Source organism: Neopsephotus bourkii, unplaced genomic scaffold (assembly GCF_033783945.1).
Source record: "Neopsephotus bourkii isolate Nb327-2 ecotype Australia unplaced genomic scaffold, CSIRO-AGI_Nbou_v1 NB_1279, whole genome shotgun sequence".
Classification (NCBI taxonomy): Eukaryota; Metazoa; Chordata; class Aves; order Psittaciformes; family Psittacidae; genus Neopsephotus; species Neopsephotus bourkii.
In genome coordinates, this window is record NW_026901764.1 from 4,645,203 (window position 1) to 4,669,989 (window position 24,787).

Here is a 24,787-nt window from a genome sequence, read left to right on the forward strand (position 1 = left end):
TACTGTGGTACTGAGTTGTTGCTTTCAGTTTGATTAGACGATCATTGTTTCGTTTTCCTTGCTTTGACAGTGAGTATGCCTGTATGCTGCTTAAGTCTTCTTAGTGCTATGTAGGTCAGTATACTTAGGATAGCTTTTATGTTCTGTAAGTCTGACAGATACCATGCCTGACAGAGATCAGCACCAAATATTTTTGTTTTTAATTTGTTGTATCTGAGGCTGGAAAAACCCTTATAATTAATCAGAATTGTATACCAGATAGCACCTACTGTTTCTGCATTGCAGATATATTTAGCTCTAACACTGCTTGTGGTTAACAGGGTGTAGCGTAGACACAGACAGCTGATCATGCAGTCGGGAGACCCTGTGCTCGTGTGGTTTGTCAATACTCAGGATTTTGATGAACTGTAAAAGAGAGAAAACGGAAAGAAAAAAATATGTTTTCTTTGCATGAAAATTAGACTTTCAGTTATGTTATTTTTGCTATCATTGTCTTTTTATTTTAATTTTGAGACTTAAAAATTAGGAAAGCACAGCAAATGTATCCAGGATTTAATATGAGCGACGTGAAATCTTCCTGCATCGAGAGGATGTTGCTGTAGTCAATCCAGCGTTTCTCCAATAGGCAAGAAGATTGTTTTGTTTTCCTCGGCAGGCGGATTCAGCCATTGCACAGGCAGATTTTGATAAGAGTTTGAAATGCCTACTACCGTATCACTGTAGAATTTGGAGTTTGCTAACAGTATTAGAGACTGGAGCTCATCTTGCATCACCAGTTGATGACAATTTTCTTTGTTCCCTCCCACCCAGTTGAACCAAGACTCTGTAGCTGATACGCAATGTCACTTACAACATTAATCAGATACTGCATTTAAGGTGAGCTGTCCCTTGCCTCCTCCCTTACCAGAGCTGTACTGCAGTATGTATCTTACTTCTGCAAGCCTAAAATGGCAGGCAGGATTAACGTTGCTTGTGCTGTGTGCATGCTGTGTATTGAATTCATTATACTGTGCCTAGTATCTCAAATGTGAGTATGTAAATGGTCTGTGTGCCATGTCATGCAGTAGGGAAGACTGGTCTGTGCTTCATTACAGGCTTAGATATTTGAGCATCACCTTAAGAATTGTTTTTTCATTTGCAATGTGGTGAGCTGTTAGCTTGTCATCACATTCAAAACTACATTATTAGCCCTTCGAAAGGGGGGAAAAAAAAAAGCAAACTGTGCTTCCAGATGGTGTCACCCTTTTTCTTCTTGCGTTTACTGTAGTTTAAATAATGTATATTGTATTGTTAATTAATGTGAATATCAAATTAAAGCACTTGAAACTTACATATTTATTATGCAGGTAGGAGGCACGTCGAATCTATTTTTAACTCTTACGCAGTCCACGTTGTGCAATGGGCTTTGGTTGTTGAGTTTATATTTTCAGCTGTGATATCAATAGGCTGATTTTCAGGAAATGTGACAAGTGGCCTTTGCAGTGGTCAGCTCCAAGCTTTGAATCCTCTGAGGAGGAGGAAAAAAAACCAAACAACCTTGTGTTGCAGTTTCGGGAAACCTTGGATCGAGGACGTTGGTGTGGTGTTTTTTTTTTCCCCCCACTCCTGCTTTCCCTATTGATAAACTCGTCTCTCCTGATCATGGTCTATTCGAGCTGCTTCCCATCTGATTTTGCACAACTGCTTCAAAAAAATTACCAAGACGACCAAGAATAGAACTTATCTCCATTGCTTTACATAAAAATGGCTGGGTGCACTGCCATGCTAACACTGCTCTAAGTGATACATGCAGGTAGGTTGAGATTTGCATGTTTTACTGATTTCTTCGTCAGTGTTGCAAGAACATGAAATGGTCTTTGGAATGTAGCTTTTGGTGAAAAAAGATATTAAGCTGGTAATGAAAACAACCTAATATTGAATTGTTGGCTTTGCATATTGGCATGACAGTTGATCTTATCTGCTTTAAAAAAAAATCTATTGTGAAAGTAGAGCAGTCATGTCTGTTAAAATAATCATATGTACTAAGGGCGTGGCGACGCTTATGCAACAAAAGAATTTTTGAAAACCCTATTGATTCAGGTACATTTTCCATCTGGCTCTAAGCACTACTGAGCTAGCAGTTAAAATACACTAACAAAATCTGAGGCAGGTTAGAGAAATGAAAAATATTTAAATTCTGGCATAAGCGGTTTCGTGTTTTGTGCGAAATATTAAATAAAGCAGAATATGCTTTAATGCTTGTATTTTAACTATTGGCTACAAGCATAAGCCTGCACTATTTCTTTTTATTTTAAGGCAGAAGGACTTTAAAGAGAGAGATTGATATGGATGGCCCTGTCAGCTTAAACTGAGTATCAGTTCACTGAAGTGTGTTTTACTTCACACAAAAAAAGGTTATGAAGTAAAAAGTTAATATAATAGCCTTAGCTACAAAAACCTGATTTTGAGCATTAAGAATAAAACAGAGTATTGCATTACTTACACCAACTTTTGTAATATATTCATTTCAGATTAATACTGGGCCAGAACCAGTTTCCTTGGCAACCAAATCCTTTTAAAAGGTGCAAGAGTAGACATGTAGAAAGATGTTTTTCTCTTCAATAGCAATATCACAATGCAAATGGAAAATTTTGTTGTTGTTTCCTTTCAGTTCTAAGTGAGAATCTGATCTCATTTTATGTTCCCATGCGACTATCGTTTCTTAAACGATGCCATGTTTTTAAAGCTGTGCACAACAAAAACTGTTCTATTCCTGTTCTGCATTGGTTGTTTCCAGAAACGTACCCTGGTTTCCTTTTTAAATTTAGCCTAGTCTTGCATGCAGGTCAAGGTTTGTACTGTGTGCATATAAAGCGATAGTTTCACTATCAAAAGTATAAAAGTATCACTGAAATATTTAGCAGCTAAGAAATTTAGGGAATCAGCAGTATGTTTAAACCCTCTTTCACCTTTGTTGAATTCAGCCGTAGTATTGCTTAATAAAACTTTCTTTAAATAGTAGATCCATTCTGAAGTTCAGATAAAGAACTGTGTTTAAGCATATTGGAAAAGAACTTCTGTCAGATCTTAAACAAGCCTTTAGAGAATAAGCTCACTTGTGGTCTGCAGTATCTGCAGACCTTATAGATTTTGCTAAACTTGAGTATTATGATTCCTTATTTCTATTTTTAGCTAGTATTTTTAACAGTATTAGTAAAGTGAAATCTTATGTGTACCACAGGTAACTGTTTACACAGAATCAGATGTAACTAAATGTCCCCACTGAGCTTATAACATAGTGTGTCTCCTTGTGTATCTCCTTTGTACGTGACTTGAGAAATTCTCACTACTGCAATGAGACTTTTGCAGCAGGGTAGCCATTTTCCTTTCATGTCCTTGACTTTAAAATGACTAAGAATATTTTGCGTGGATGAGGACCCAGCACTGAAAATTAATGCAGAGGAGGTATTTACAAGCACAGCCAATTATCAGTAATAGCCTTGACAGTGTCGGTAATATCAAACTAATTCTCATTTATTTCTAAATATATCACTTCACTGCATTCCAAATACACACAGTGTAAGTGTTCAAGAATATGACTTGTCTATCTTGATAGGCTAATGTTTGATAATAAAACCATTGATTCATTATGATGAGATTCGTTTGACACAGTGCAATATTCCTGTTCCACCTAAAGAAGCAGAACTGAAAATGTAATAAACAGCATCTCTCAAGTGATATGTTAAAATCTGCATTTTTCTGTAATTTGATTTATCTCCAGTAGCTTGCTTCTGCTGATTATTTTTTTTGTCTGAAATGCTAATATGGAGTGTGCCATTACATGTAGCTATCAAAATTGCTTTTCTTGTTTATTTCTTGTGTGGTTATTTTTAAAGGAAGTTGATGAGCAAAGGCTATGCAGATGCAATCTATTTATTGCCACTGATATTTATCTTTAGAAAAGACAGGGCACTTAGTGATAAACTGTTTTTATTATGTCTTTGTGTTCAAACATACCCACTCAAGGCATTAAAAAAACCAATGTGCCGCTCAGTTACATGAGCATGCTTCGCTATGGTGGGTTTAAATCCATTTGCAAATTTGCTCTTTTGTTAGGGGGTACAAGTCCTCTTGCATTTAATATGACTGAAGTGCTTTTGTGAGTCTGGAAAAACTCATTGGCAGCCTGTGAACGGTAATTTCTTCTAGCTAAAGAAAGTGATGTATTTATTAAGGAAGAGTCCAGTAATTAACAAGCTGTGTTCAGTTTGCCTGTTATATGTAGGTTGTTATATGTATTTTAATGGTAGTTACGTCTAGCTAACGCAGAGTGTCAGAATGTTATAGCCAGAGATGCCATAAGAAATCCTCTGTAAACTTGATCTATTTTATTTTCTTTGGCTAAGGGGGCTAACTGGAGCACACAGGAGCAGGTGCAGTTTTTCACACCTCCAGCACAGGCTGCAAATGTTACTGTTAGAGGTCTCGGTGGTTGGTTGTGGGGTTTGGGTTTTGGGATTTTTGTTTTGGGGATTTTTTTTCTGTTTTATCATAGAAGCCTAATTGTTGAATCAGAGTCCTCCCTTTTTTAACTGAAATGTGTTTTTATCCATGCAAATACCATTTCTGCCTAACAGAAAATCTATACAGAGCATGACTGAAAATGAAATCAAACTAAAAATCAATTGTCAGATGCTATTCGACTTGCTTTTCGATTACCTTTCTGATTAAGATTACTTCTGCCTCTAAACTTCATTTTGATTTGAAACTGCAGGTGTCTCAGTGTGAAACTATCTGTGTTCAGATAATATTTGTCAGCCTTTTAGACTCTGGTAGTAATGAATAGGTACCAGTTAACCCTTTGGGGGTATCTAGTGTCTGATGTACTTTATCATGGGAATTGCTTTATTATGTTTTAAAAGGTGTGATTATGTTTAATATTACACTTGAATTCTATTATTACTAAATTTAGAAATTCTTTAGCTTTGGTAAAATATTTTACCTCCAAGTATTCCTCCAAATGCAATGCTTAAGCTTCTCACTCACAGTAACAGTTCACAGTCATTTGTGAATATGACATTGTTAGTATCTGAAGGAGTAATAATAGCTTAATGGAATTTTGTTTCATTCTGGCCTTTGTTATGGGCAGATGCAAGCTATAGAATACCTACTCAAATCAAGATATACTAAAAATGTACTTGGCTAAGCCACTAACAAAAAGAAAAAATGAGCTCGCCCTCTTAGATTTTAAAGCCAAAATAATGGATTTTGCATTTCCTGTATAATGTTATTTATAAAAGTATGTGGCAGATTTGCAAATGGAAGATGGATCTATGTGTTCTTAATTGCTGCTATATAAATGCCCATCAGCTGAGTCATAAGGCCTTATCCGTAAGATTCTTCAGCTGCTTTATGGAACAATTTAATTTTGTTTAATATCTTTGGAACAAGCCCTGTAATGAGTAATTTTTACACTATGACACGAAAACCTTTCTGTAATGTTTGATACATAATAACATAAAATCAGGATGTCTGACAATGGTGAATAATCATTTAAGCAGAGAGATACAGGAAGTGTATTCTAAAGAACACAAGTTGCCTAGAAATGTCATTATCACAGATACTGTGATGGTACCCGTGACAAAAAGAGACTAGAAGAGCAGTGGCAGAATGAGAAAAGGAGAAAGCACAGGCCTTTGAAAGAGTGATAAAACAACCCCATGGAGGCTTTGAAAATAAATTATAATTGGTTTCCGCAGTTTATGTGCAGTCAAGGGAGCTGGCTAGTAATGACAATTGTTTCTCTCTGTACCATGATTTGTTTTCTAAACTGGCAAACTGTGAAGCTACTCTTAGAACGCACTTGTTTTCCACTGATTTTACCTTGTGAAACTCAGGGCCAGACTAACTGAGGAACCTGTGAAGCCTCTGTTATTTGAGGTCTTCTTAGGTAAATGTATGAGGAATAATGTGGATACAGTTGAGATGGGGGAAGGGAAGCCAAGGATTGGTTTTAGTATAATTTTTCCAATGACCCCAATGAAGAATTATTTTAAAATTGAAAACATCTTTATACTCTTGTCTTGAATGTATTATGAAACATTATGCCCAGTTTGCACTATTATGGGTTAAAGTATAATAAAACAGTGCAGGCAGAAGCGGTATTCACAATAGTTTGGTCAACAGAACTGTTTTATTGCTGGTGTGTTGTAAGCCTCCCAGATACAGATTTGGAGTCCTACAGCGCTCCAAGGAAAATGATGGATTACACAGTGTATCTGGGAATTAGTACTTGTCTAATAATTTAGTCATTAAATTTGGATTTTCTCCGTTGCAGGCTGGTACACAGTAGCCACATGGTTCACAAAACCACGGAGATGGTTTTGCTGAAAATACCTGTCGGTACCACTTTTTAAAGACTATAACAGAAGAACAACCTGATTTTGGGTGAGTAAATTTATGGGTTGATTATAGCAAGCTGAAATATCTTTAAATTCACACAGAAATAATACTAAAATATTTAACATTTTAAAACTACTGTATTACATGATTGTTCTTGAAGTTCTACCTTTTGCGTAATCATTTAGGAGCTGTTCTCGCTATGGTACTGCATTACTCTATTCTCACATGAATGTTGTTGGGTTTTTCTGCTCCTACTGGATTTTTATTGCCATAGAAGTTGGAAAACCAGAATAAGTTAGAACAGATCTTTGCAACAGCTTGTAATAGGCTCCAGTGACCTGTAAAAATCAAAAGTACCGACAAGCAAGCAAACCTGAGTTCTGCCAGAATGCCAACTCTGAACCGCAGTCACTGGTGTTCATTATAAACCTGTGCCATACAGTAAAGGTAGAGGAGCTCCCTCAGTGCCAATGCCCGTTTCTAATATTGTTGTTCTAATTAAGCTGCATATAGTTAATTTAATCTCTAATGTTATAAATCATTGTAATCGGGTAGTAAAAAAAATTCTTGAACCATAATCTGCAATAGATTCAAGTATAGTATTTAAATAATCAGGATGTTTCAAAACAAGAATTTTCCATTTTTCATTGTTTTTCCAAATACTGGCAGTTTCCTTCTTATCGTGAATGTGCAATAATAATCTCTTTTAAAATAAGTATGTCCTGTACCTTCTTGGTTAAAATAAGCATCTGGTATCTGTGCTTTATATCTGAGATGAGTATGTATTGAATGAAAGAATTAGTGTTGTCTTGATTAACTTAATTAATTTTGAACCATTCTTTGTACTATAATTTGTGTTCTAGAAAGGGAGTGGCTTTATTCATTTCAGTAGCACTATTTCCACAAATTCTGTAGGAAAGTTTGCTGCATCAGTCATTAGTGTCGTGCTATCTCTAAGTAGAAATAATTCATGAAGGGTACCAGACAAAACATAAGCTAAGGAACCAAATTAAAACAAAACAAAAAAACCCATTCCAACACAAAACCCCAAAACTAAACAAAAACCTTCCTCAATTCTTAGAATATCTCAATGCTTTCTGTATCTAAGTTTCCTTTTAATACAGAGGGTTGTACAATGCAGAAAATTGTAATGAATTTTCAGAGACAGTAAGATGGCATTGGTGGCTTACACTAACCAGCGAAACATTATCAGTGATAAATTCAGGTTACCTGGACTTACAGAAGCAATGGGCTATAAAATCTGAGTGGTACCTATTTTAAGTAAATTAATATAGAATACTTGCTCAGTATATTTTAGGTAGAATACTGGGCCGTAACATGTTTCCTAGGCAACCACATAGGAATAAAAGGTACGTTAGCAAAGCTGCAGATGTGTGTCAATGAATGCTTATTAAGCAGCCCAATGCATTTACATACCATGTGCTCGCAATAATGCATGCATCTTGAAAATCACCATATAAAAAGATTTCTGGGCATGGCCCAATGTGGATCTTTAATACTCAAAGGTTTTGACCTAAACTCCCCCGTCTTTTCAATGGAAATATCTCTTGTGATTTTTTTTCTTTGAATTGGACTTGGAATAACTGGACAAAATCAGCATGGTAGACTAGGTCTGCAAACTGAAACCTTCCTCAAGAGTCTGAATACTTACAGCACTACTTTAAGAAAACGGAATATGGATTGAAATGAGGGGTAGGGCTTGGGCTGGGCTCCTTAGGTCAGCACAAAATGGAGCACAAGAATAGTTAAGAGCATACAGCTGAAGTTGTGTGTCCAGTCAGTTGCCAAAATAAATGGCCATACTAGAGTGATTCAGAGTAACAGCTATCACTTGTGGCATTGTTTTTGGCATGCTGAAGTTTACTGATCTTACAGCTATGGCATAAATATGTTTTGCAATATTTTAAGGAATACTGCAGATCAGTGACAGCCAGCTGAAGGCTTCAAGACCAATTCTTGCTTTCAAAATGGCTGTGTCCAGTCATCCAGCAGATAAACTAAACCAGGTGTTTCCACGGGAATGTACTTAGTTCTTCTTTCAGTCTAGCATGATTTGCTGCATCAGCTGTAGCAAAGGGCAAGAAGGGCTGCACTGGCCCGGCCCCCATGACACCACATGGAGAAAAACAGTGCCCCCTAAACATGCCACTTCACTGTTGCTCTTGTGGATGGTGGCTCAGATGTTCAAAGGATGTTTCCTCTGAAAACTGGAACGTGGGAGGCTGGGTTTGACTACTTTTGTTGGTTTTTTGTTTGGTTTTTTTTTTTCTTTCTGATAACAGAATGGGCAATAGAATACCACCTAGTAATTTGTCAAAAAAAAAAAAAGAACAAAAATTACACGTTTAATTTGCTAGTTTTGTCTAAAGCTATTTGAATATATACATTAGTACTTTTGACAAATCAGCAACAGAAAAATATCTGCTGTTGTCACTCTGTAAACATGGCTTCATGACTGCAATTGATCTGTGCTTGCAATGGATTCTGGTAAATCCTAGAAAGGTAGGAGGCTGGAAAGTGGCTTGTTGGCAGCACAGAAAAAAACCCAAAACAAACTTAAAGACTTAAATGGCAAATAATATTGAGATTGCTCAGAGATAACAAGATATAAAGTCAGCTACTTCTTAGTAGCAGTACAATGTAAGCTTTTATGTTTTGTGCAGAAGGTTTGGATTTACGTCAATCATTGCTGTTGCTTCATTTTCTGTTTTAGACTGGTGGAGAGACAATGGTATAGTTATACCTTAAAAAATTCCTTGTATGTGTTCTGTTTGGTTTTAATGGGACTCAGATTAGGCCACACCTTAACGGTAACAAGGCAACATACTTTGGTGAAAGACTTCTTGGTGCATATGCACAGCTTGTAGTTTGAGACAAATGGGTTCTGCTGGGCTCCTATTAAGCAAACCTGGAGGACTAGGCAAGTGCTGCAGGTCTCCGTAACTGTGCTCCTTTTCCCTTCCTCTCCCTCCACTTAATGCTTGAGAAAGAGGAGGAGGAGGATTACAGAAAGGAGCTTTGCCTTGCTCATGTAACAGAAAGGGGAGTGAAGACACTTTGGGCTGCTGGATGCTTCTTGTGCCTCACTTTGGAGTGTTGTTGGTATGCCTGATGGGTGAAGAGCTGATTTCCTCCTCAGCAGCATCACTGGTTGCTTTGACCTCAGCAATGAGAGCAGTGAAGAAGACAGTCCATCCAAATGTTTTTCTTGTGGATAGACTGGCCTGTTGTAGGCACTGAGAAGCAAACCAGTCAAGCCCTGGCCAAAATAGTGTCACTTGTTAGGAATTTGCAAAAGCAGGCAATGCTATATACATTGTCTCCTGCTGTTGTTCAAGAACTGAAATTACTTTACTAGAAAAGAAGTTTGGAACATCTTTTTTCCTACATAATGGGAAACACTCTGAAGGAAAGAATGCCTTGTGCCCTAAATTGCAGAAGTGAGATGAGACTTCAGCAAAGCATCCAAATACCACAACCTCAGTAACCCTGGAACTAGTTTATACATTTTAAAGAAGTAAATTTCCTGACAATTTTCTCTATGCTTTGCAATTTTACTGCGTAAGAAATAATCCATTGCTAAACTGCTTGTACTTCTGTTTAATAGGAACATATTTGTGTGATGTTATGTGCAATCATTTAAATGTTTAATGAGAAATGATACATATACACTAGCAAGATGGCTAAATTTAAAGTATGTAATGTGTATTGTGGCTTACACTCTTACATCAGCACTGCAGATGCAGATGTATCTTGTCTGATTTCTCAGAGACCACTGTAGTCCATTGACATAGCTCTGACTGCAGCACCAGTTCCTCCATTTTCTTTGTATGCAATTGGTTTCACATGAAACACTATGAGAACGTAAAATCTTGGGTGCAGCCATAATGGCTTTATAAAGAATTTCTTCTGATTAATGTTTTTAATACACAAGGAGCTGTGAATTCCAAATAGCTCATATTACATGTATATATATATATACACATATATGGAAATTAGTAACTTCAATTACAGTACTAGTCACAAAAAGGTGATTCTTTTATGAAAACACCCTGTAAATTAAAAGGAAAAAAAAAAAAGGAGTTTTCCCCAAATCTGTTATATTGTCTAGATACTAAGACTGCCAGAGCATCAAACGGTCAAGTAGAAGTAAATGTCTGTAGAGGGGATCTGCTATACAAATGATGGTTATGCATCTGTTTTTCAAAGCAATTTAAAGTAATTGATTTTAAGATTTAGTCAAAATTCATAACCTAATCTTCCTTAAATTTGTTTCCTGTGGTCTCAGAACATGGTTATATTTGTTGTTATTCAGTATAGTATTTCTTTCTTTTAAAGGATTACAACAGGCTTAATTTAATCCATATTATTGTTGCTGACAACACATTTATCAAAAATAGTACTTACGGTACTTGTCAGTAATCTTAATACATATTAATACCTATATGTGCACGTAAAACAATAGTAAAGAAGCAATAGTAAATAATGAATTGACAAAACTCTAAAATCAAAAGTAACCTATATATATGAAATTGTTATGTAGGTTGGAATAAAAAAGATGGTTGTGAAAATTTTGAGATGCATTTTGCTTCTGCAGTCAGTACCACTGTATTCAACTGTTTGTTCCACCTCCCATAGCTGTTGGTAAACGGCTACTGGTAAGAACAGCTCAGTTTGAAAACACAAACTTTATTTTGGTAGCAGAAAGTCCTAAGTTAAAAAGACACTCACTGCCCCTGTGGGTGAATGTATTTACAGGAATTTGAGTGATCCAGAAGCAGTAATTTATTTCTCCACAAAGATGTTCAGCATTTCCAAGGTGATCTTTTACTGCAGATTGTGTAAAATAAGAACAGGAATGTATAGGTCAGTCACTGAAATCATAATTCCTGACAAGAACAAATTTAGTTCTGTATCTTTTAAAGAACCAGGAAAGCATGACAGTTGCAAGGCAGAATGTTGGAGAAAAGACTTCCCCTCCTTATTCTAGATTGTATATTTTATGTTGGTATTAAATAGCTTCCTCAGATGGTAAGGAACTTTTATCATGAAGGGGCTTTAGCAAATGTCTAACTTACAGACCCATCAAGTGTAACACTGATGAAATGGTTCATGCTTATGGATTTTTTTTTTCTAAACTGAATCTGTTGCTACTAATCAGTGCTTTTAATACATAGGCCTAAGATTTGAAAACAAGTAACTGTCCAGTAAAATCTTACACACAATAGCTTGTAAAAATAGACACAGGTTAGCCTTGGGCAAAATTAAAATCTTCCATCAGGCTTTAAAACAAAAGCAAATTGTGCTTTTTTCAAACAAAATGTTTTCCACTTGTCTCAAAGGCCAGTTTTTCTTCTGCGTCATGACTCCAGATACTGGGAAAGCAGATTGTGCTGACCGCTTATGTGAGGGGCAGAGAATGAGAATGGATAGGAAGCCTGTACCAAATATATTGGAGCATATGGCTAAATGAAGTCACACTACTTTTTTATCTATGGAAGCATTTGTTAGTGCTTATGAAGCACTAATAACACTGTTGCACTTGTTTCCTGAGGCAGTAAATCCGTAAAAACCGAAATAAGAGACTTAAGACTGCTATGTAAAACAGACATCTTCATGATGCTGTGAAAGTATCTGTATATGCTTTAAAAAAAAATAACACTCGGGTAATGAAAATAAGGTAAATGTGACTATACTTCACTAACTAAATGGAATTAATTACAGATGTTATTTCTACAATATCTTTTTTTTTTTTTTTTTTTAGTGGGCAGTTGCAAGGGTTATGCTGAGAGTTATGTATCTCTGTAAATGTTTTCTTGTCCTTATGGTAAACGCTGTGAAGGAGTCTAAAACATTTCAACTCCTCTGGCTTAAGAGGATTTCTAAATGACGGCCGTGGAGCAAGAGTCTGAACGTAGGCAACGCTGCATTTCCTCATATTTCTAAATTTACGGCCCTTACGTGTAAACAACTTGGCTGATACGCCGAATATCCCAGCAGGCCGTGTTAAATAAGCACAGAACGTTTGCCGTGCGATAAACGCACGGGAAATAGCGTCGCTGTCAGTACGGAACGCGGGGAGGCCGGGGCACCGGGCCCGGGCCCCTGCGATCACCCGGGATTACCACAGCAAAATGGCGGCTGCGCCGTGCTGCCGCCCTCCGCGGGCCCCGCGCTGAGGCGCGCCTCCTGGGCGCCACGGGCCGCGCGCCGCCGTGAAGATGGCACCTGTCACGTCACAGCGCGCCCGGGCACCCAGCGCGCCGTCCCGCTGAGCCGCTGCTTCCTCCTCCTCCTCCTCCTCCGCCCGGCCAGAGGAAAGCCCAGGGGCATGCTTTTAGCCGCCAGGTAGCTCAGAAACAGTGAGTTGTGCCGCATTCGAGCGCGCAGTTGCGTAAGCGTGTTTGTTACTGCTGGGGAAAAACTGTGCTGCAGGTTAATACGCGTTGCTTCCTCGGCTAGAGATTTAATTTAGTCCAGAGTGCCGTTACTGCCCATAAACAGGAAGTGTCTTCACGTTATCTGCCGCTGACGCGTTGCCAAATGTCTCATGTCTCGAGGGGCTCCGTGTTAAAACAGACAAGTGTCCTGACGTTAACATGTCGCACCAGGAGCTTGTGTTTTATGTAACTCGAGCAGGGCTGCGGGACAGCGGCGTTTGAGCCCTGCAGGGGCAGTTCAGGTTTAATGTCGTTGTAAAAGCCTTCATGTCGTATCTTGATTTAATAAGAAAAGGGGACGGGGTTTCTGCTGCGCGCGTCCAGCTCCACCGTGTGGGCGAACGGTGCGAGGGAGCCCCTGCCTGCTTCTGACACCTCCTGCAGCTCCCGGCCTACTGCTGCCCGTTCCAGCCTCCCCCTTCCTACCTTCTGCCTGCCCTCGGACAGGGTCACTGCTAGACAGGGGTGGACAAAAGGACGAAACGTTTTGATACCGGAAAGAACCGGATGTGCAGTGGGAAATGTCGTGGGGGTTTGCAGTTATTTTTATAGCCGGATCAGTTATGGAGTGCCTTGTCTTTGGGCTGAGATGGGGCTTGCGTTGTTTTTTCGAAGTGGGAAACGCTGTGTAAGAAAAAGCACTAGCCTGCTCTGAGTGCCAGTAAGGTTTTAAAGGCTGTTCTTCATGTGATGAGGAATGATCACAGTGTAAAACTAGGAAGTGGGAGAAGGAGTTAGGGGTGCTAATAATAGGAAAGAATTACAACTCAGAAAGAGTGGTTCATCTGGTGGCTTCAGAGGTCTGCTAATATGAACATAGTATTTGTTAAATTTCACCACCAGCTGCCTCAATTAAAAGTTTGAGGAAACCATGTGAGGCTGTAAAAAATGCTTTAAAGTCTATAATGCTTATGAGGCTATAACAAATAGAAAAGGTAAGTGTCCTGCATTAACAGGGAAGAATGCGAGCAGTGAGAGTCTAGAAGAGAAAAAATGTAAGTGTACTTATAGAATCAACATGACGCTACTAAGGCTGGAGCACTAACCTACATGCCACTGCAAGCTATTAATCGTTAAAACTTAATAGACATAATTACAAGTTCCTTTCATGCCCAAGGTTATAAGGAGACTGATGGGAGGCTGGTCGAGGCGCTCCTCTTTAACCATAGTGCCCAGGTGGCACTGTGGAAGTGACTCCATAAAAAGTCTTGAGCTACCATCGTAAAAACGATGATTGGACACTAGGTTTCTGGGTGGGCAATAACTGGGATAGTAGAGCTGGGGGGGATGTGTGTGGAGTGTATGTACTTGGTTTTGTTTGGTTTCTGATGTCTAGCCCTTTTTCTGCTCTAGAACAAAATAGTGCTCTGCAAGAAGGGGCACTATAGGGCCAGAAACAAAAGAGATATATCCTTCAAAGTATGTTATTAGAGTGGAATGAAACTGAAAAGGTATGAAACTGGTATTATAAAAACTATGGAGTGAACATTTTTCCATAGTGTAATGCTTTAAGTACCAGAAAGTATTAGCATCTTTAAAATCCCAAAAGGATGGCTTACTAGACGGAAGAGTTTAATGTTTGACCGTTAACAGATCCAAATGGTATTTACATATGTTTTTGGCAACATTTATAAATAGTACTAAAATTTCTTCCATAAGTATATTATAAAAACATACAGAAGAACGGTAACATTCCAATGTACTTTCCAGTGTTTTAATTAAAAAGTATTTAATGATAATGCTAATAATAATACATCTGTCAAGTTTGATCTCTGTGTATCTTGTTCTTAGTAGAGCTCCCTTGGAAACTGAAGAGCAGGTTTTCCTTTTGCAGCATGGACTGCAAATGGAATGTAAAATATTCCTAAATTATTTCATTTATCTGTGTGCTAGGTAGAGCATTTTGATTTTACAGAATTTTAGAGGCACATTTTTCATGAATGCAAGAAACAAGTAAAATAAAAGGTAGTAGGGAATCATTAGACTTATGAATAAATGGACTATTTGGGGAATGCATAGGTTGAGATAGAGAAGCAAAAAGTGTTGGCTCTGAAAATCAATTTGGTCTGGAATTTTTCTGTATAACTTTCCAATTAGATGTATAGCAGATGTTTAGCACAAAGAAAAAAAAATCCAAATAGCAAATGATAGCTTTTGGTACTTTAACACAAGGAATCTAGTTTGATGTTTTACGGAGCATGCCCAAATAACCAGGACTACAAAAACTGGCAATCTATATACATGCAAGTAGAAATTTAAAATTCACTTTTCTTCTCAGGAGGATAAGTTTTGAAATAACTAGTTGAATAAGATGATTTCTACTAAAAAACACTTGGGTTTGTAGGCCTTGCTTATAAATGCCTGTTAGTATAGTAGTAGTCTGATACATTTAGCAAATAGCATGTCAGATGATGTGTCCTTGAACTAAAACCAGCTGTCTCCAATAAAGACACAGAAAAAACAGAGGGAAGTTCCTGTGGGGCAGTTCACTGGGAGGTAGAGTTGACATAATTTATTTCCTATACTCAGGAAATAACTCTATCAATAGCTCCTGTTGTGAAATGTTTTTGAAGTCTGACAGTTGGTTTCTAGTACATCACATGAGCAAGTCAGATGTAATCTCAGACATTGTCAATGAGAAAAAACAATCAATCATGGGATAGTGGCTGCTTGCCTGAAGAAAAGTGTTCTTTTCAGTATTCTTTCTGTGAAAGACTTGATGTGCTAGAAACTATCTACGATTACATATGTGTTTTCCGATAACAAACCTAAATGAGTAACTGTTCCTAATTTCTGTGAATTTCAGGTTATTATTCCAAATTAATATATCTTAATTTAAGCTAAATAAGTGTAATAAATGATAAACTGTGGTATTAAGATATAAAGGCACAAAACAATGCAGCTAGATTTACAGCTGCTGTGAGTGACCAGATCATCAAAATAATGCATGTCAGCATTTCTACTGCAGTTACACTGATGAATTAATTTCTTTACATCCATGACATATATAAGCATCAGGGGTGGTTTTGTTTTTTGCTTTTTTGTTGTTGTTTTTTGAAACATAGTTTTGATTTTTCTGAATTCTGTGCACTGGAAAATTTCAGCCATTAAACTGGGTTAGAAGTTTTGGCCATTTGGATAGACAAGACCTTCCCGATAGAACTGGTGGCCATGCTGCAAGATACAGATTTTACCTGCAAGATTAATCCATAATGTAACAAATTATAAGCTTTTTTGTAGTACATTGTGTTTGTTTACACAGTAAGGTTGTCAGTTTTTTGTATAATTTGTAGTGAAGTACTTGGTGGATTTGTGGTAAAATGTCCAATATGTAGCTAGAGCAGGGGTGCATGTCCCAGATTGTTTGCTTGGTGATTAAAAACTCTTTTCAAGAACAGATTAGTTCCAAATAGCTTGGAAGGGTGAGAGAGCCAGTGTGTTCCAAATGGCCGTTGCTGCTTGCTTAGTGAAACCTTTATTTCACCACCAAACCTATCTTAACAAATATGTTGGCATTTTTCAGTGGAAACTATTTGAGGATAAAGGTCATCATCAAAATTTTCAAGACTAACACTGAAGTTTGTAGCAGTAGGTGGAATGTTTAGAATGTATTTCTAATTTAGTAGAGCTACGCTGTGGTACTATTCTTAACCTGTCTTAAGAGTCTGTAGTTGGTAATTTTCTTTAAGGTGTGTTTTGTTTCCAGAGGTTGAGCGAAAAGGGTCTTTAATAAATATGCAGATTTTTTTTTTACTGTAGTGACTGAATTGTCAGTAGCACAACTATGTCTTCATTATTTGAAGTCAGAAATGGGCAGTAGTAGTTGAAAACATTACTCAGAGATGGGAAAAAAAGGAACAAACCTCATTATATGGATTACATGGTGCAGCTCTGAATTCGAACAGAACAAAAAAATCATCTGATTAAGTCAGAGATTTTCTCCAGATACATATTGTTAAATTCATCCTTTTCCAGTCTATTTTTCATTCATATTTTACATATTTTATTTCAATTTAAAAAGAAGCCATATATTCATACAGTAACAGCCTGGCTAATCTAAACTTTTTTTTTTTGTCAGCGTTAAACCTCATTATTATCAATTGGCAGGTTTTTTATGGTATCTACTATTGCAATTAAATCTTATTATTTGGTAGAAATTAGGAGCACACTATCAAATTACAAAGTAAGAGTGCTATCAATCTAAACTATTAACTAAGAAAAAACATTGTTACTTTCTACTTGTTTTACAGAATTTGTAAATTTAGTTACTTACAAATTTTCAAAGTGTAAACTATCTAATAAAATTTAACCACTATTTAAAAATAATATACTGTTTACATTAATTGTGTTATACTCCACTCTTTCTTACAAAATGGTGTTGCTTATACGTTGGTTTGTTTACAGAGCCTTATCCTGTATCAAACTTAATTGCATGGGATCTCTGATCCCTGTTTTAAATATCAGCTTAATAAGGAGATTAAATGCAATTGTGTTGTAAAATCATTGTCTGACAAACAGAGCCAGAAAACAAAGTCCTTGGTATCCACAGAACCACAGCAATTCAGCCTTCCCCATAATGTTTTCCAATACCTCAACTGCATGCTGGGGTAACTACCTCATGGGTTCGGTGAGTCATTCACTGTGAACCTGAGCAGATGCGCCTGCTGGCACAACAGGAAGAAAGCTGGTGGCAGCGGTCCCCAGTGAAAGGCACCAATGGGTGACAGACCCATGTGGGAACAGAGAAGATACTCTGCCACCTGCTGAGGAGATACTGGTGTTCCTATGTCCTTGATCTGTATATAATTAGTATTATTGGCATTAGTGAACCTAAGATGACTTCAAGCTGAAATGCTGTGGCAAAATTTTACTTAAAATTTATCAGTTGATAGATTAAATATATACACAAAATAACAATATAACTATAAACTTCATCTGTAACTGAAATGGTGACGTACTATGGCCTGAACAATAGGCCCTGAACCAAGGCTGACCTCTAGGTGAGTCTTACAACCCAACAATATATATATCTAATATGCATAGTATTGATCACCTATGCAATGCATTATCTACTTTAGTATGAATATATATATTTTGAAGGCAATGTATAAAACCTTTGTTGTAATGCTTATTCTGTAATAGTAACCCGCAGAGTGATCCTCCTTTATTTAGAGACACGTTGCAAGGCTGTGAAATCAGACGTGTGGCCTTGTTGAGAAATATGTGGTCAAAGCTAAAATAGATAGATACACTCCCTTGGCTCCTCCTTGAGCCGTGGCCTGGCTTGGGCGGAATCCAATGGGGAGGGTGACACCAGATGTTTCCGCACTTGATGTTTTGCAAGATGTTTATTCAACTATATAAAAGCTGGACCCTCTTGCAGTGACTTTGGAGACCTCACCTACGAGTGGATGCAGTGCATAGGACCTCCCACTTCCTGGGACAGGTTCTCCAAATCCTTGCTGCAACTGGGGCTCCCCAGTGATTGCAGATCTGGATGATGGTAGAATATAAGGGCAACTGGTGATGTATCTTTCTCAATGACTATAGTTAACCTTAATGATTAGGTGCATTACCCTGCTTATTTTCTTTGCTGCTTAAAACTATAGTATAATAAGCTTACTGTTTAAGCTGAATGCATTGCTTCATTCCTGTACTGTCTTGACAGAGACAGTGAAGTGGGCCTGCTCTTTTGTTGGCGTCTGTGTCCTTTCTGTTGACCCCGTCAACTGGTAAAACAAATGGATAAAAAATGCCTTTTAAATATATTTCTTGTTTTCTTTGTCTTGTAGATGACAGTCATGTCCCATTCTAAGGATCTCAAGGACGACTTCCACAGTGACACTGTGCTTTCCATTTTAAACGAACAGCGGATTCGGGGCATTTTATGTGATGTCACCATCATTGTGGAAGATACCAAATTTAAAGCTCATAGTAATGTGCTGGCAGCTTCAAGCCTTTACTTTAAAAACATTTTCTGGAGTCGTACTATCTGTATTTCAGGTCATGTTTTGGAGTTAGATGATCTCAAAGCTGAAGTGTTTACAGAAATACTGAATTACATCTACAGTTCCACAGTAGTTGTCAAGAGGCAGGAGACTGTAACAGATCTTGCAGCTGCAGGGAAAAAACTGGGAATATCATTCCTAGAAGATCTTACAGATGTTAATTTTTCAAGTTCCCCCTGCCCTTATGCATACTGTGTTAATGACAAAGGGACTGTCAAAGAGGAAAAACATGAAAAGAGACATGAAGACTCCTCTGTGACAAATGGACCACGTATTACAAATGCATTCTCAATCTTTGAAACAGAAAACAGTTTGTTTTCTCCGCTTGATTTGAGGGCAAGCTTTAAAAAGGTATCTGAGACAATACAAGCTCCGAGCATCAGCCTTGACAGAAGCGATGTCTGCAAAGATGCTGAGCCAGCCAGTACACTGGCTGAACACTCTTATGCAGTTTCTTCTGGGGGAGACACTTTTCAAGGACCACCCTTTCTTGAGCAGGACAGGAGCCCTTCATACAAGGTGGGTGAAGACCACTACGAAAATGTCCAAGCCACACCACTTGTTCAGCCAGGAAAACAAACGTGTAATACTCCTAAAACAGCTTTTAAGCCCCAAGGTACTGGTTTGGCTATAGCAAAAGTACCTGCCTCTACAGTAACCACTACAGAAGCCCAACAAGAAGCAGTTACTGAGCAGACAATTACTTCCCTTCCAAAACCTCAGAATAAAGCAGGAGATTTGAATTTATCCAGAGAAGAGGAAAACAATTCTGCTAACGCCTCTGGGTCTGTAGCGACTGTTGTTCCGCCCGTTTACAATTGTAACTCTTGTGCAGAATCATTCAATGACAGGGCGTTATTGACTACTCATCTTCAACTCCATTCAGAGCATCAGGAAACTTTCGTATGCAAATACTGCAGCAAACAATTTGCAAATCTAAATATACTGGAAAGCCATGAACAAGTCTGCATGAGATCAAGTGGCTTACCAGTTCATAATGGAAACGAACAAAATTTAGAGGATAACTATACTGCTGCGGATGGAAGGAATGGAAGTTCATATGCAAATGCAGAGCCTCTATTGTCTGAGAACAGCATCACTGATTATTCTAATGCAAACCGCACTTTACCAGAAACAGATCATTTGGTTAAAGTCGTTGATGGGCAGATATTATATACTTGCGTTGTCTGCAAGCGTAGCTATGTAACGTTGTCTAGCCTTCGAAGACATGCAAATGTGCATTCATGGAGAAGAACATATCCTTGTCACTACTGCAATAAAGTATTCGCATTAGCTGAGTATCGCACCAGACATGAGATCTGGCACACTGGGGAAAGACGGTATCAGTGCATTTTCTGTCTGGAGACTTTTATGACTTACTATATACTGAAAAATCATCAGAAGTCTTTCCATGCAATTGACCATCGCCTCTCAGTTAATAAAAAGACAGCCAACGGAGGCTTAAAACCAAGTATGTACCCATACAAACTTTATCGACTCTTACCTATGAAATGCAGGCGACTGCCTTATAAGTCTTACCGAAATTCTTCATATGAAAATGTTCAAACAAGTAGCCAAGTTAATGAAACTGCTTCTACTAACTGTTTCATTCAGAGTTCTCTTAGCTCTGAGCTACCACCACTGAACTTTCAACATAATATAATAGCAACAAACAGAACTCTTGCTTTGGATACATCTTCATGTAATGATGCAGCAGCTTCCACGAACACTCAGAATTCTTCCTCTTGGGGAGTAGGGATCTTAAATTCTGACCTGCAAAGAGACTTTTTCACAGCTGAAAAAAGAGTTTCCACTACTGCAAGTGACTCTGCTACTCAGGAGTGTGATTCCTCAGTTGTGTCTTTAACTAATGTGACTGAAAACTCAACCTCTGTCATCAGTTACAGCAGTTCTGCCCCCTCTGTTATAATGCACAGTAGCAGAGTTTCATCAGTTATAATGCACAGTAAAACAATTACTTCTGTAGAAAACAGTAAGACACAATCTTCAAATAATCTACCTAGTCAGTCTGTAAATGATGATTGTAAATATGGGTCAGATAATTCTGGGAAGTGCATTACAAAATCAAAAACTATTAAGGATAAAAAGAAAACACTGCTGTACAACAGAGCAGAAGCAACTGAGGATTCACAGCACATCACAGGATCTGGAGGGTCATCTAGCAAAACAACAAATACTGTCCAAGAATCGAGTAAAACTGAAACATATATTGCAAAGCCTGCCCTACCTGGAACATCTACTGACAGCAATGTTGCACCTCTTTGTCAAATAACGGTAAAAATTGGTAATGAGGCTATTGTAAAAAGACATATATTAGGATCTAAGCTGTTTTGTAAAAGGGGCCGAAAATCTAAACATGAGTCCAAACAGGACAATCTAAATGAGGAATCAGAAATGGAGGTGAAAGAAAGAAGCCCATCTAGGCTTTATAGCTCAGAATGCCTGGAGCCTACAGAAATGTGTGATGATGTAAGTGACCAGGACTCCAGCGATAAACCCTGGAGACCCTATTATAATTACAAACCAAAAAAGAAATCCAAACAGCTAAGAAAAATGAAAAAGACCAAATGGAGGAAAAAGCATGGAAGCAAGAACACAATTATGGAAAGCCACAACACGAGCAGTAAAGAGTACGCACTCAGGAATGCTCCTGAAGAAAAGGCAGTCAGTCAAGAAGAGAACACAGAAATGCCTAATCTTCCTTGTGAGCTCTGTGAAGGAGATCAGTCTTCCACTGCAGAAAGTCAAGAGCATGTACACTGGCATGGAGCTGCCTCAAAGCCTTACGTCTGTGAATTATGCCAAAAGCAATTTCAAAGTCCATCCACTTTAAAAATGCATATGAGGTGTCACACTGGGGAAAAGCCCTACACTTGCAAAACCTGTGGTAAATGTTTCTCAGTCCCTGGAAATCTACAGAAACACGAACGTATTCACCTGGGTGTCAAAGACTTTGTCTGCCAATACTGTAATAAGGCATTCACTTTAAATGAAACGCTCAAAATACATGAAAGAATTCATACTGGAGAAAAACGCTATCACTGTCAGTTCTGCTTTCAGAGCTTCTTGTACCTTTCTACCAAAAGGAACCATGAGCAAAGGCATGTACGTGAGCATAATGGCAAAGGATATGCTTGCTTTCAGTGCCCCAAAATTTGCAAGACAGCAGCTGCGCTGGGAATGCACCAGAAGAAGCACCTATTCAGAAGTCCAGGTCCACAGGACAGAAAGGAACAGTTTGGCAATGAAAGCACTAAACTTTTGGAAAATCCTCATTTCCTTGGTTCAGAAGGAAGTGAGGTAAAAAATACACAAAATGTAACTCCAGAAGTTATACTCTGAGTGACAGTTGTGAAGAAGAGAAATTCAAACTATATACTGGAGAAAATATGGATACATTGAAAGGGGAAACATTTCCAATCAGAACCATTTACTAAGGTCAAATACTTCTCTAAACATGTCAGTATATGCAAAAGAAAGAAGAATAACAGAAAAGAAAAACTAGTATTTGCAATAATACAAACTTAATATGAAAGGCCCCAAATTCTTTTGCCGCAATCAACTTCTAATATAGAGAGAGAGAGAGAGAAAGAAAAAGAATATGACCAACCACAGTCCTGCTGCTTAGCATTACAGAAAACTAGTCACTGAACTATTTTACAGTGCTGTTTTTGGGTCAGAATCGTTCTAGGCAAAATAAATATGTAGGTTCACAGTGTACTCTGTAGAAGGAGTTATTGCTGCAGAAACCATATATTGCATTTTTAAACAAAAAATATTATGTTTATAAACAAAGTAATTGTAATCTAGTGTATTCTAAAGTGAAGGTGGGAAGTGTTTCATGAAGTTGGGTATGCTGAAGTACAGTTGAGTTCTGGCGTGCTTTTCTGTAGCTCAACCTTTACAAAACATATGCAGGGGTTTAAACCTCTTTTCCTTTCATTTTTGTAGTTACCATAATAACCATTAAGTCTTGAGTGCTTGTGTAGAAAGTATTCTGGATTTATGATATCTCTCAGACATGTAATAAAGATTAAGTAAAATTCGCAATAGCCAGTCTTCCAAACTGCATAAATCCCCATATCAATGGCCTGGTAGAGCTATTCAGGTGCACCTAAGAAAATTGCTCTCATGAAACAACCTAGTGAAAAGAAATCCTATATGTAAGCATCCACCTCCTGGTGGGTCTGCAAATCCTTTTACGAATGTCATTATACTTGGCAGAGGAGGAGATTTAGACATTAGGCTTCCTCCTCATCCTGGAATAATGCCTGGATAACAAACAACAGAGCAACTCACCATAAATACTTTTATTTTTGGGAAGGGTATGTAAATACTCAGATACTTGCTTCCATATATATCCCTGAAGCAAATTCTGTGTATGAAAAGGGATAGGGCCAGCTTATGGGGCTTCCTGTCATTCCCATGCCTTAATTACAACATCTCACTTTCACACGTCCCTTCTTGGTTAAATCCCAAACCACGCCTGCACCTGGCTGCAGGCAGGCTCCCTGTCACAGCATCCCTTTGCTCAACAGAGTGGGCGAATAGCACAGAGGTGCCTGGCATGGGTTGATGGAGGAAGAGATGTTGGTTCTTCATCCTTCCTCATCCTGCCACACACCAAAGGGTTAGCTTCAGAGTTTGCTAAGAGTTGGGAGAGTAGGTTTCTGAAAGACATCACTGAAATACTGCAAGTAGTATTATTTTGTGCAGATGTGATTAACTGTGATTAAAACAAACAAAAAACAACAAAGGGTGTATGTCTAGAAATTGCATTTTATATGATAGGGCTCTGTTGTAATGTACCTGCATTTCCAGTTAGTCATGTATGTTCATCTCTGTGAAGTGTTAAAAAATTAAGTCAGAACAAAGGTTAGTGATCCTCGACTTCATTCTACATGCAGATATGGTACACAGTTTGTTTACTTACTTTGTCTTCTTGAATACTTTAAAAGAAACTATAGGGGTACAATAAAACTACAATTGAAATGGTAATACAGTATTGATTGAAGTAATAATGTAGTCCACTTATTTATTCTGTCATTGGTGAATGCTGTGAACCCCTTGAGAAATTGTGGGTTCGTGGCAGCTTTGGTTCCATTTAAATAAGGATAATAGAAGAATAAACACAGGAAAGTATGACGATGTTTTAAAGGAAGTACACAGAGATATCTGCAAAGTGGACTTGTATGATGATAATTATAGACCAAAGCAAATAAGGTAGAATATTTATAAATATAAAGAGAATTTTACAAATATTTTATATAACTGTATAGTTCATAAGAAAAATATTGATAGCTTGTGTTAGGTTTGGGGGGTTTGTATATTTTGATAAAAACACAATGACTTTGTAACTCTGTATATTCTCTACAGTTTATAGCAAAGCAGTTTTAAGATGGCAATGTCATGTTTATAGTTCAATTGTGGCACTTTTATTACAAGTAACATGTTGCAGTAATGAGTCAAGTATTAATGACCAAATTAGAATTAAAGTAAGTGTAAGAGAAGGTAAACTATATGTTGTCAAAGACTGTCATTTGCTACATAATCGCATCTGTATTTTTGTTTAGAAGAAAATATTAAATGCAGATGTTAAGGATTGATAAAGAGTCTAATTTTATTTTTAGAAAGAGTGATTATAACTCTGTTTTTGCTTAATTAAAATAACATCTTCCTCTTTTTCTGCAAGTCTCTCAATTTTTTAAATTGTTAATACTTACATAATCTGTAAGACCCAGAGATATGTATCTTCTAATAGTTATTTCGTTATAAGATTAAGCAACACAGTTACAAAACGCTCCCTTTATTAAGGTTCAAAACAGTGAATTGAGAACATGCCAAAGCTCAAGGGAAGTGATGGTATCTCTTGGCATTGTACCATTAAAGGTGAATGCAATGCTGAGGTGAACAGAA

The 24,787-nt window shown here is 37.7% G+C and overlaps 1 protein-coding gene across 6 annotated transcripts in view; it reads left to right on the top strand.

The window, feature by feature from the left end:
- The window catches only part of ZBTB38 (zinc finger and BTB domain containing 38), a 45,185-nt gene extending 20,632 nt beyond the window's left edge, over positions 1–24,553 (top strand). Inside the window, exons 1-4 of one of the 6 annotated variants that reach the window (XM_061365221.1) lie at positions 17–69; positions 811–876; positions 6,317–6,426; positions 18,635–24,553. In XM_061365221.1, the coding sequence (XP_061221205.1) occupies positions 18,635–22,213 (3,579 nt within the window). In that variant the 5' untranslated portion in view covers positions 17–69; positions 811–876; positions 6,317–6,426 and the 3' untranslated portion in view covers positions 22,214–24,553. Of the gene's footprint in view, positions 1–16; positions 70–810; positions 877–1,636; positions 1,793–6,316; positions 6,427–12,223; positions 12,765–16,851; positions 18,346–18,634 lie in introns of those variants that run through there. The other 5 variants (XM_061365220.1, XM_061365223.1, XM_061365224.1 and 2 more) reach the window with 5 other exon arrangements.
- Positions 24,554–24,787: the final 234 nt, after the last annotated feature.